This window comes from Protobothrops mucrosquamatus, unplaced genomic scaffold (genome assembly GCF_001527695.2).
Source record: "Protobothrops mucrosquamatus isolate PMUCROS unplaced genomic scaffold, P.Mucros_1.0 scaffold4052, whole genome shotgun sequence".
NCBI lineage: Eukaryota > Metazoa > Chordata > Lepidosauria > Squamata > Viperidae > Protobothrops > Protobothrops mucrosquamatus.
Window position 1 is genome coordinate 93,328 of NW_015389983.1, and position 13,785 is coordinate 107,112.

Here is a 13,785-nt window from a genome sequence, read left to right on the forward strand (position 1 = left end):
CATTTTCCACTCCCTTATTGTAGGGTCATGGTTCACATCTTCCAATCAACTTGGAAGATGTGATTTACTTCCGGTTTCTTTCTCCCGGGCTATCCTTATGCTCCTCCCTCTTTCCCAGTTGCTGGTTTAACTATATATATACCAGACAGTTCTGCACATTGTCAAAGCAAGAATATACAGTATTTGCAGCGTTGACAATAGCAGTCTCCCAGTATTTGAGCGACTGCCACAAAGAGGAGGGGATAAATTTATTTCCCAAAGCCCCTGAAGGCAGGAAAAGAAGCAACAGATGGAAACTAACCAAGGAGAGAAGCAACCTGGAATTAAGAAGAAACTTCCTAACAGTGAGGACAATTCACCGGTGGAAGAGCTTGCCACTAGAAGTTGTGGATGCCTCCATCCCTGGAGGTTTTTAAGAGGAGACGGGACACTCAACTTGTCTGAAATCGTATGGGGTCTCCTGCTTGAGCAGGGGGCTGGACTAGAAGACCTCCAAGGTCCCTTCCAGCTCGGAGTCTAATGGACTGATTTCTTTTATCCTTCTTTCAAACCACTCTTCCTCTCTGGCCAGACTGTGGACTTTGCTGTCTCCAAGAGACCTCTGCCTTTCAGAAGCAGATGGACCTCTGGATCTTGTCCAGATGGGTTTGTGCTCCTGTGTCGTTTTCTTTTCTTTTCTTTTTAATCCAAAACAATTTTTATTAGTTTTCCATTTTACACCAACACAGCTTAAGAACCCACGTGGAAACATGGTGATCCATTTTTAAAAAAAACAAACAATAACATAGTAAATATATACACATTGTTTCTTAAAAATTTCCCTCTCTATCTATATAGGATATTATAATCAAATTAATACATTTTCAGATGAATTCATTCATTACTATGTCTAACCATCAACTGCATTAATCAATAAAAAAAATTTAATCTATAAAAACCTATATTTCTTCACACATTTAAACTTAAACTTAATGAACCCTCCATTTATTTAAAAACATTATAATCAAGTCAATATCTTTCTAAAACCAATTCATTCACTAATATAACATTTCATCCAAGTTATATAATTAAAAATAAACTAACATTCTCTATCTATTTATTGTTATAAGCTCATTAAGACATTTCTAAAACAAATTTTCATTGAATATATCACTCTATATAAATTCCATTAATCCATAAAAGTTTACAAACTCATTATCCATCCCAATGATCCTGTATCATGCTTTCTTAATTTTGCAAATATTTAATCTTAAACTAACATATTCATTTACTATTCAGGTGCCCCAAGTGTTTTCTTATTTAAACGTTATTAACGCCAAAAATAAATTCTTCTCTTTCTCACCAATATTCTACTGTTTTTCACTTGTTTCTCCAAATCTCCAATAATTAATTCCATCATTTCCCATATTTCAGTTCTTTTCTCATTATACCATCTCTAATATTAAAAACATATAAAGCCCTTTTAACAAAGTCCAAATCCAAATCAATCCAGTTCGCTATAAAACCTTTACCACATTACTATAATCAGATTTAATATTTATTAAATACTAGCTGTACCCGGCCACGCGGTGCTGTGGCTCAGTCTGGTAAAAGCGTGTGTTGCTTTTACGTCCAACAGATGGTGCTGTTTTTTTAAAAAAGCATGTTTTTACCTGTTACAGGTGTGACATCTATATAATATAGGTATATAAAAACACGTGCGTATTCGAATGCAACGTTGTGTCAAAATTTCAAAGCAATCGGTGAAGAACTTTCGGAGATTTAAGATTTTGAACAAACGAACATTCACATTTTTATTTATATAGATTAAATATGCTTTTGAAAAGCATATTTGGGGCAACCATGCCCTGGATGATTGAGAATGGCTGCCTCAGAATCGCCCCCACCTGGTCGCTGTCCAGTCAGAATCTGCTCAAGGACCCCCCCCCCCGTTTGACCCGGAAGGAGTCACTTCCTCACCTGACATTGTGCGAGCTCGCAGAACCATGTGGGTGCACGTGGGAGGGGTGGCGCTGTTCGGAGGGGATCCTACAGTGAACATCACTCGGGACCTTGACCGAGGTTGACCGTACCTGCCTCCAGGAGGCCATTACGGTGTCCGGGGGCCCCCTCGACCCCTCCTTTTTTATTCGCCCAATCTAGAGTCCTCTTTGACCATATATACGTCTTACTTACATCCCGTCACAAAGAGTTGGCACCGTCGAAATTCTCCCCACCTAAAGATGAGGGTCTTAGGGGGTCGGTGCATGCTTTAAGATGGGTGGACTTCAGCTCCCAGAATTCCTCAGCCAGCCTGCTTTAAGATGGGTGGACTTCAACTCCCAGAATTCCCCAGCCTGCGTGCTTTAAGAAGGATGGACTTCCACTCCCAGAATTCCCCAGCCAGCCTGCTTTAAGATGGGTGGACTTCCACTCCCAGAATCCCCCAGCCAGCGTGCTTTAAGAGGGGTGGACTTCCATTCCATTGCTAGGTGTGGAATTCTGGGAGTTGAACTCTACCCACATTTAAGCTGCCAAAGTTGAGAAACACTGACCTAGACTATCAGAGAGAACAAAAAGCTATAAGCCAGAATTTTAGCCCTCTCTCAAGAGCACATCTTATCGATTCATCCTCTACAGCAGAGTTCCCCAATATAGAACTAAGGAGAAACTTCCTGACAGTGAGAACGATTAACCAGTGGAACAACCTGCCTCCAGAATGCTGTGAATGCTCCAACACTGGAAGTCTTTAAGAAGAGATTGGACAGCCGTTTGTCTGAAATGGTACAGGGCTTGCTGCCTGAGCAGGGTGTTGGACTAGATGACCTCCAAGGTCCCTTCCAACTTTATTATTATTATTACCAACCTGCCTCCAGAAGCTATGGATGCTCCAGCACTGGAAGTTTTTAAGAAGAGACTAGACAGCCGTTTGTCTGAAACGGTATAGGGTTTCCTCCCTGAGCAGGGGGTTGGACTAGATGACCTCCAAGGTCCCTTCCAACTTTATTATTATAAACATGCTGTATACAACAGATGTATATACCTACACCCTTACATATAAGTATTAATCACTGTCCACCTTGAATACATAGCAGAAAGAGGAAGCTTGAGAGTTCACAAGGGTGATGCTACATGGAACAAATCTGCGACTGAATTGGGACGTTCTCCTTCGGATACCACGAAGCCCCCCCCCCCCCAGAAGGTAATAAGAAAAACAGGTCGTGGAGAGGAGGTGTAACGTCCCAGACAATCCTGTGGACCCTGCTCAAACGACGCTTTAGGCTGTGTCCTGGATAGGAGGGAGGGAACTGCCAATCATCTTTTTTAATAATAGTAATAGTAATAATAATAATAAAGTTGGAAGGGACCTTGCAGGTCATCTAGTCCAAGCCCCTGCTCAGGCAGGAAACCCTATACCATTTTGGACAAATGGCTGTCCAGTCTCTTCTTAAAAACTTCCAGTGTTGGAGCACTCACCGCTTCTGGAGGCAGGTGGTTCCACTGGTTAATTATTCTAACTCTCAGGAAGTTTCTCCTTAGTTCCAGGTTGCTTCTCTCCTTGCTTAGTTTCCATCCGTTGCTTCTTCTCCTGCTTTCGGGCTGCTTTGGAGAACAGCTTGACTCCCTCTTCTTTGGGGCAGCCCCTGAGATACTGGAAGACTGCTATCATGTCCCCCCTCGTCCTTCTTTTCGTTAAACTAGACATATCCAATTCCAGCAGCCTTTCCTTATATGCTTTGGCCTCCAGTCCCCTAATCATCTTTTTTCTGCCGTCCTCATTTGATCCGCCTGATTCTTGAGTTTCTGGTACCTGACATGAGGTATCTTATGAACGTCCCTCTTCCCCGTGGCAGGCAGGTGTGCAAAACAACTTGCACCCCTCTGCCCCACCCATCGCCTTACCTGTGTCCATGGGCCGTTCGGTATTAAGGCTGTCAGTGCTGCTGCCCTGGTAGAGCTGGCTGCTAAGGGCAGCCTTTGCTGGTGGGTCTGACAGCTTGCTGGTGCTTACGGACCTGCGCAAGGAATAAAGGATATGGTCAGGAAAAGGCTGGCTGGCTGGGTGAGTTCTGAATTGGAGATGTGAGTGTCTAGAGCAGGGGTCTCCAAACTTGGCAACTTTTGAGACTTGTGGGATTCTGGGAGTTGAAGTCCACAAGTCTTAAAATTTTCTATGGTTAGAGATCCCTGGTTTAGTGCCTTCTTTTTCTCTAAAAAGAAAAACTCCCAGAATATTGAGGTTCTCCAGATGGCAAAGACCCCGATAACCCTGTAGTTAGGCTACTGTAGGAGAAGAAGCTGCAGGTGGAGTTAAAAGAGGCATCAGTTTAGAACAGGGAGTAGGCAACCTTGGCTCTTTTATGACTCATGGACTTCAACTCCCAGAATTCCTGAGCCAGCATGGGGGAACTATGGCCCCCTTCATGACTGGCGGACTTCCAGAATTCCTCAGCCAGCATGGGGGAACTATGGCCCCCTTCGTGACCTGTGGACTTCAACTCCCAGAATTCCTGAGCCAGCATGAGGGAACTATGGCCCCTTCATTACCTGTGGACTTCAACTCCCAGAATTCCTGAGCCAGCATGGGGGAACTATGGCCCCCTCATGACTGGTGGACTTCAACTCCCAGAATTCCTGAGCCAGCATGGCTCAAGCTTGGAAACCTCTCCCTTTCCCCTCAGCATGGCTGGCTCAGGAATTCTGGGAGTTGAAGTCCACGAGTCATAAAAGAGCCAAGGTTGCCCACCCCTGGACTAGAATCCCTACATAGTCACAAAGTCCAACCCACACCCTTGAATTCCGTTGACCCTTATCTAACTCCTACCAAAGGCTAATGGTTAGTTGAGAATATTCCTATGCACAGGCTTTGGGACAATAAATTCCATAATAATAATAATAATAATAATAATAATAATAATAATAATAATAATAATAATAATAATAATAATAATAATAATAATAATAATAATAATAATAATAATAATAAAAAAAGTTGGAAGGGACCTTGGAGGTCATCTAGTCCTGATTTTTTTCTTCTTCTTTTTGTACCTCACATCTACCGTGTTTTCCCAAAAATAAGACCGGGTCGTTATGGTTCCGGCTAATGAAACAGTTCAAAGAACTTCCAGGCATTGATTTTCCTAAAAGTAATTTATTGTTACAATATGTCGGCACAGGCACAACGAAGTTGATGCTAAGATCTAAAATTCTCTTCCTCTGAGCAATTAATTTACCAGCATGTTCCCTCCCTAAATTTGCTGCCATATATCATGTTCTCCTATCACAGTGGTTCTCAACCTTTTTAATGCCGCGACCCCAACCGGTGGTAAGTCGAGGACTAAACCGGTCGTAAGTCGAGGACTAAACCGGTCATAAGTCGAGGACTAAACCGGTCGTAAGTCGAGGACTACCCAACCGCTCGTAAGTCGAGGACTTTCCCTGCCCGGGAGCGCCGCACATGCGTGGTTCCACCCCTTGCGCCGGCCGAGGCGTAGCTGGCAAGCGGCAGAGACGGAGCAGGCCGACCACCAGCTGGCCCAGCCCAAGGGAGGTAAGGCACCTGCCGGAAAAGGGGGAAAAAATGACGGACAAAAAAAATGGTGGACAGCCTTGCTTGGCGACCCCCGTGAAATGGTCGATCGACCCCAAATGGGGTCCCGATCCACAGGTTGAGAACCACTGTCCTATCAGGTGGAAGGGCAGAGCTTCTTTCCCACCCGCAGTCCTATCTTTCTCCTCCCCCCCCACCATCATCTGAATTAACTCTAAAAATACCAGACAGTTCTGCATATTTTGTCAAAGCAAGAATATACAGTATTTGCAGCGTTGACACGGGTCTTATTTTATTTTTATTTATTTTTTTGCCTTCAGAAGAGGCACCAGGTCTTATTTTCGGGGCAGTCCTTACTTCACCTCCGGTAACAACAGCCCCACCCAGCCGGTCCACTTCTTCTGGGGCCGAAGTTCTGCAGCTGCATTCGAGTCTGCATTTTGCAGTCAGGCCTTTCCAGAAGGCCTAGGCAGCCGAGTACCGAGCTGTGGTTTCAATCCATGGCTTGGTGCTCGGCTGCTGAGATCTTGCAGAATCGAGCTACGGATTGAATCCATAGCTCGGTTCTTGGCTGCAGAGGCCTTCCGGACAGTCCTGTGACTGAGAAATGCAGGCCTGGCTGCAGAAGAGGCCTCAGAAGAAGAAGTGTACTCTTTCTAGAGTCTCAACATCTTTTTTACATCACGGTGACCAAAACTGGATGCTGTATTCCAAGTGTGGCCTTACCAAGGCCTTGTAAAGTGGTATTAACCCTTCACGTGATCTTGATTCTGTCCCTCTATTAATGCAGCCCAGCACTGTGTTGGCCTTTTTGGCAGCTGCAGACCACGGCTGGCTCATATTTAAGTGATTGTCCACTAGGACTCCGAGATCCCTCTCACAGTTACTACTATTGAGCAAGGTACCCCCAATACTATACCTGTACATTTGGTTTTTCTGTGTTATTCCATGATTCTGTGAGGGTCTCCTGCTTGAGCAGGGGGGGTTGGACTGGAGGACCTCCAAGGTCCCCTTCCAACTCTTTTGTTCTATGATTCTGCAAGAGTCTCAATGCTTGAGCAGCGGGTTGGATTAGATCAACCTTTTTAATGCCGCGACCCCCAACCGGTCGTAAGTCGAGGACTAAACCGGTCCTAAGTCGAGGACTACCCAACCGGTCGTAAGTCGAGGACTTTCCCTGCCCGGGAGCGCCGTGCATGCGTGGTTCCGCCCCCTGAGCCGGCTGAGGCGTAGCTGGTAAGCGGCAGAGACGGAGCAGGCCGACCACCAGCTGGCCCAGCTCAAGGGAGGTAAGGCACCCGCCGGAAAATGGGAAAAAAATGGCGGACAGCCTTGCTTGGCGACCCCCGTGAAATGGTCGATCGACCCCAAATGGGGTCGCGACCCATAGGTTGAGAACCGCTGGATTAGATGATCTCTGAGGTCCCTTCCAACCTTGTTATTCTATAGTTCTGTAAGGGTCGCCTGCTTGAGCAGGGGGTTGGACTAGAAGACCTCTGAGGTCCCTGCGAACCCTGTTATTCTGTGACCATTAATACGGTTACAGACCAGTATAGAGGTGGGGCGTGGTTGTTTATTTGAGCTAGCTGCTTTAAGAAAGTAGAGAGTCGGTTCTCAAAAAAAGGAGATCAGGTCAATTAACTTTACAGAAACTAAAAAGCTTTTTTTGGATGAAGAGCGAACCGTTTTTCAAAGGAAAAAAACAATCAAAACAAGAAAGTTCAGTTGCCTTTTGGAAAAAAATAAAACCCTTTGGGACATCTTTGACCTGGATGATAAGAGAATCTGCACAGACATTTAATTCCGTAGAAGCTTCTCAGAAGGAAGAGATTTATCAGGGGAACAAAAAAAGGGCAACGAAGCCAAAGACCAAATCAAACCTTGGGGTTATTTTTAATCCATCCGTGGTGATAAGAAATGCAAAAACACATTAAAAACAAAAAAAAAAACACCATGGGAAAATCTTACCTCCTTCTCACAAATGAGTGTGGGTCGGAAAAGAGACGTCGTTTACGACAGTCTACCCCTTAATAATAATAAAAAAAATCACACAAGAAATTTCGCTCCAAACAGATGGCCCAGGGAGGACGTCCTGAGAGTCGAAGGTCTTTTGTCTAAACTAAAAGGAAATTCACGAAATTACAAATTGCTGGCACGTTCCTGTCGTTTTGGAACAATCTTGAAAGCAGCTCTTATATATAGCTCTTCCAATCGATGCTAACTGCTTCCAGGCCTGACCACCGTAAATAGGAGGTAACAATTACGGCCATTATAAAACCAATAACTTCCACTTATCCAAATATATATATAGTGGCATTTGTATAGTGGCATTAAACTCATATAGTTTAATGATTTTACCCTGGTGTTTGTTTTATTTATTTATTTGTTTTGGCATGGATGCACCCAGGGATCATGTTTTTAGCACAAAGCTAAAAGCACAAGCCTGATGATGATGAATGTGATTTCATCGAAACGTCGCTGACACTTCTAATCTTACACATGTTTTATTGCTTTTAAACTGTTTTTAAACTTTTTAATTGTTTATAAACATTTTATCTACTCTTGGTGATCGTGATTATTTGGACACAATATGGACACACCCAAGTGTATATATATATATATGTTGGCATCTCAACGCAAGAGGGAGCAGCCTCATTGCTTATTTGTTCCCAGGGCCTGGTTGGAAGAGTCAAGAGTTTATCAGCAATCGTAAAACCCGAACTGAGTGATTATGCGCCATCAAGCTGTTGTTGACACTTCGCAACTAACCTAGGTAGATTTTCTCCATGATGGTTTGTCTCTCAGCTGGTCCTTCAGACCAGGGAAACCGAGTCGATCCACCTGGCCTCTTAAAACACAGCAAGCACATAATGGAACGTTTGGATCTATGGGTATAAGTCAGGGGTCTTCAAACTTGGCCCTTTGATGACTTGTGTACTTCAACTCCCAGAATTCCTCAGCCAGAGTGCCTGGCTGAGGAATTCTGGGAGTTGAAGTCCACAAGTCATGAGGCGGCCTCAACGACTCTCTAGAAGAAGGCAAATGACCAGTTATCTGCAAGAAGTATAAATCCTTCCATTCCCCACCAGCCAGTCAGAACTGAAGAAAGCTTCTGGGATGAGAAGTGAAATGTCTTCAAAGGAAAAACAAGAAAGTCCATCAAACATCGACACCTGCCCATTCCCAGGCCTTTGGGAAGGACTCAAAAAGGCAGGCAAAAATGCCAAATCCAGTTTGAACATTTGGTGGACTGTGCAACGAATTACAGCAGAGTTCCCCCCCAGCCTTTTGAGATTGGCAGCCTGGAGCAGGGAGAGGGTGGAAAGGAGGAGTGGTTTTGCGTGTGTGCGTGTTTGTGTGTGTGTGTGGGGGTAAATGCATGCACGCGCCTGCACTCGAACACCCACTGCTCACGTGAGTGGGGCCGTGGGCGCGGGCGCCACCTGTGACGCTCGTGGTGATGTAACCGTTGGTGGTGGGGCAGGTTTGATTAAAGCAGGAATGCTCGAAAATATAACCTTGTTCTATTTCCTAAGAATTATCTATTTCCCACCATATTATATCATCTGCTTAATAACACGATATCCCCTTTAATAAATAAAAAACCATTGTATATATTGCCTAAGCCCTAGATTAATCAATAAATGAAACATATTCGTAGTGTTTAATTTTCTCTTCCTATTTGGCCAGGTTTGGTTAAAGCAGGAATGCTCGAAAAAGGAGCCAGTAAGAGCTGAAGAAGCTTCTGGGAGGAGAAGGGAAACGTCTTCAAAGGAAAAACAAGAAAGTCCAGGGGCCTCCTGAAAAAAGCACCTTTGGGACAACCAGGATGACCTGGAGCAGGGCTTTTCAACCCGTGGTACGGGTACCACCTGTGGTACATTGGCACCTGGCAGGTGGTACGCAACCATCCTAGAAAAGTGGTAGCAGGGGAGGGGAATGAGCTGAACCGGTGGCAGCACCGCACAAGCCTGAGCGAGAGACGGCTAGAGCTGCAGGGCTCAGCGGAAGTGCCAGGATCAGTGCCAGGCTCCAGCTGGAGCTCTGCGCTGATCCTGGTGCTTCTGCTGAGCCCTGAGGAAGCACCAATCAGCTGGAAAGCAGCAATGATCCTGGTGCTTCAGCTGGAATGTTGCAGCATCTCCAGGGTCTTGTGATTTACATTCAGATGCTTGGCAACTGATTCATATTTATGATGGTCACAGTTCCGCTTTCCAGCTGATCGGCACTTGTTCGGGGCTGTCAGGGCTCAGTGGAAGCGCCAAGATCAGCGCCAGGCTCCAGCTGGAGCTCGGCTCTGATCCTGGCACTTCCGATGAGCCCAGAAGAAGCGCCGATCAGCTGGAATGTTGCAGCCTCTCCAGGGTCTTGTGATTTACATTCAGATGCTTGGCAACTGATTCACATTTATGACGGTCACAGTGTCTCAGGGTCATGTGAAGTGACCAAAACCTGCTGCAACCCCCCAGCAGACGGGGGGGGGAATAAAAACCAAACACCCCCCCACCCCACCCCCGCTGCCAATCCTCAATAGAAATGCTCAGAACAATGAAAACCTCGGACAGGAGGAAGAGCGCGGCCGGGTGGGCAGCTAGGTGTCTTGCTCGGCTGTGGCTTGGGGGGAACTTTTTTCAGTGCCATTGTAACTTCGAACAGTCACTAAGCGAACTGTTGTAAGTCGAGGACTACCTCTACTTTATCACTTTTTGTCCTTTTTGGGGGGGGGGTCATCAAGTTTTTGACACCTTGCTAGGCGCCTGGCGGTACTCGGATGTTGCCATATCCTAAAAGTGGTACAATGGGTGAAAAGGTTGAAAAGCCCTGACCTGGAGGACTGAGAATCTCCATGGACATTTGTTCAGTGCTACTGTGGCTTTTACCGGTCACTAAACGAATGGTTACAGGTTTGAGGGCTGCCTGCAGAATGTAGGACGGGGATCGGTACCTGCCAAAGATCATCTTGCCGTGTTGATCTCTTGCCTGCTTCTCGCTGCTTTGTGTGGAGTGGAAAGGTGTGAGCTCTCTGGTCTGCCCCATCTCCTTCGGCTGCGGTAGCAGAAGCTCCGAGGGCCCCTGCCGACTGACCAGGCCCACCAAGTTAGAAGACGCTTGGGTCTTGGGAATTTTGAAAGGAGCCGTTGCCTATAAGAGAAAAAGAAGAAAAATAAAATAAAATAAAATAAAGGGGCCTTCCTGAATTTTTAATTAGACGATCCTCGATTTACGACCACAATGGACCCCCAAAAACTCTGTTGCTAAGTGAGACGTTTGTGTTCAGTGAATTTTGCTCTGTTTTACGACTTCTCGTGGCCCGGCTGTTAAGTGAAATCACCGCCGCTAAGTTAGTAACAGGGTTGTGAAATGAGTCTGGTTTTCCCCTGGTCAGAAGGTAGCAAAAGGAAATCGCGTGACCCCGGAACACTGAGCCCGTCGTAAATATGAGTCGGTTGCCAAGGGTCTGAATTTGGATCCCCTGATCGTGGGGAGGCTGCAGTTGCTGTAAGTGTAATACTATTACTAATAATAATAAAGTTGGAAGGGACCTTTGACGTCATCTAGTCCAACCCCCTGCTCAGGCAGGAAACCCTATATCATTTCAGACAAATGGCTGTCCAGTCTCTTCTTGAAAACTTCCAGTGTTGGAGCATTCACCGCTTCTGGAGGCAGGTTGTTCCACTGGTTAATTGTTCTAACTGTCAGGAAGTTTCTCCTTAGTTCTAGGTTACTTCTCTCCTTGGTTAGTTTCCACCCGTTGCTTCTTGTCCTGCCTTCAGGTGCTCTGGAGAAGAACTTGACTCCCTCTTCTTTGGGGCAGCCCCTGAGATACTGGAAGACTTACTATCCTGTCCCTCCTCGTCCTTCTCTTCATTAAACTAGACGTCATAAGTCACTTTTCTCAGCACTGCTGATTTCGGTCACTAAATGAACTGTTATAACTTGAGGACTACCTGTAGTTAAGTGGACAGAGTCATTAAACCCCTTCAAAAGAAGTGCTGAGCTGATTTAGCTGTCACCTGACATAGGATGGTTGGTGGTGAAGGTGCTGGCCTATGTTACGTGCGCTCCTGAGTTTGGCTTATGGTCCCTCACCCACAAAGCCGAGCGCCAAAGAATGGAGGCCTTTGGACTATGGTGCTGGAGAAGACTCCTGCGAGTCCCCTGGACTGCAAGGCGATCCAACCGGTCAGTCCTAGAGGAGATCAACCCCGACTGCTCTTTAGAAGGCCAGATCCTGAAGTTGAAACTCAAGTCCTTTGGCCACCTAATGAGAAGGAAGGACTCAATGGAGTAGGGCCTAATGCTGGGAAAGATGGAGGGCAAGAGAAGACGTGGACGACAGAGAAGGAGGGGGCTGGATGGAGTCACTGAAGCAGGAGGCGGGAGCTTCAATGGACTCCAGAAGATGGTAGAGGACAGGAAGGCCTGGAGGAACGTTGTCCATGGGGTCGCGATGGGTCGGACACGTCTTCGCAACTAACAACAAAAACAACACTCACCCACACACTCACTGCCATGGTCAACAGCCACACTCAAATCATTTCCAACTGAACAGTGAGACCCAACCAGTTCTTTAGAATAGACAAGAGATCCAGTGAATTTAAAATTAACAGAAAAATTTTACTGATTACAATGTACATTATAATTGTAGTAACTACGATAGGAGCTTGGAGTCCTAGTGGACAATCACTTAGATAGGAGCCAGCCGTGTGCTGCAGCTTGCCAAAAAAGCCAACACAGTGCTAGGCTGCATTAACAGAGGGAGAGACTCAAGATCACGTGAGGTGTTACTACCACTTTACAAGGCCGTGGTAAGGCCACACTTGGAATCCTGCATCCAGTTTTGGTCACCACGATGTAAAAAAGATGCTGAGACTCTAGAAAGAGTGCAGAGAAGAGCAACAAAGATGGTTAGGGGTCTAGAAGCTAAAACATATAAGGAACGGTTGCTGGAATTGGGAATGTCTAGTTTAATGAAGAGAAGGACGAGGGGGACATGATAGCAGTCTTCCAATATCTCAGGGGCTGCCCCAAAGAAGAGGGAGTCAAGCTATTTTCCAAAGCGCCTGAAGGCAGGAGAAGAAGCAATGGGTGGAAACTAATCAAGGAGAGAAGCAACCTAGAACTAAGGAGAAACTTCCTGACAGTTACAACAATTAACCAGAGGAACAACCTGCCTCCAGAAGTTGTGAATGCTCCAACACTGGAAGTTTTTAAGAAGAGACTGGACAGCCATTTGTCTGAAATGGTATAGGGTCTCCTGCCTGAGCAGGGGGCTGGACTAGAAGACCACCACGGTCCCTTCCAACTCTTGTTATTCTGTTTCATTAGCTCTGCCCCACCTACACACACAGACACTCATCCACACTTACCCACATCTTTCTCAACGAGGCTGCCAAGGCAGTAGCCACAGATACAGAAGCCACCAAGTCTGGATCTAAGGACCACTCAAAGGGTGGGTGAGCTTCAGGACCCCTCTTATTCCCTCAAAGTCCTGGCTTTGTCTGTTCTCAAGGTTGGCAGTTACATTTGCCTTGTGGATTCTCAAGTCTGGGAGCTGTGGGTGGGATTTGGGGGAAGGGGCTTCCCATGTGCTCAGGCTTCAATCCTTTTGTCTGGATCAAGTGATTTCTCTTCCTTTGTCTCCTTAATGACTTGTTTCCTTCTTATCTATCCATCCCCTGAAGGGATCTTGGCTTCCTGCTTATCTGCCTGCCTCATCTTTAGGGATGGCAGCTGCAGTCTAGTCTCACAAGCAGAAACCAAGGGACGGTGAGTTCTAGTCCTGCCTTAGGTAACAAAGCCAACTGGGTGACTCTGGGCCAATCACCAGGAGACTGTAAGTTCTAGTTCTGCCTGTGAGAAAGGAAGAAGTTTAAAAATAAAAGGGTCACAATTGATTAACAATAGAAGGATTAGCCAAGCCCTGCACTGTAGGCACTAGATTTCAGGAGGCTTGGCTAGAAGACACACTTAACAAGACAAAAGGATGGCAGAGAGAAGTTCTAAACAATGTAAGGGGGGGGGAGGAGAGAGGGATGATGTATTCTGGCTAGGCCAGTGGTTCTCAACCTGTGGGTCGGGACCCCATTTGGGGTCGATCGACCATTTCATGGGGGTCGCCAAGCAAGGCTGTCCGCCATTTTTTTTGTCCGCCATTTTTTTCCCCTTTTCCGGCGGGTGCCTTACCTCCCTTGGGCTGGGCCAGCTGGTGGTCGGCCTGCTCCGTCTCTGCCGCTTGCCAGCTATGCCTCGGC

At 46.2% G+C, this 13,785-nt stretch overlaps 1 protein-coding gene across 1 annotated transcript in view; it reads right to left on the reverse strand.

Annotated features, from left to right (window-relative positions):
* The window catches only part of ULK2 (unc-51 like autophagy activating kinase 2), a gene marked incomplete at its 5' end in the record, with an annotated part of 56,514 nt that overhangs the window by 18,548 nt on the left and 24,181 nt on the right, over window positions 1-13,785 (reverse strand). Inside the window, 4 exon segments of the mRNA XM_015827899.1 lie at window positions 1,960-2,076; window positions 3,844-3,995; window positions 10,476-10,672; window positions 12,901-12,965. Coding sequence (XP_015683385.1) covers window positions 1,960-2,076; window positions 3,844-3,995; window positions 10,476-10,672; window positions 12,901-12,965 — 531 coding nt within the window.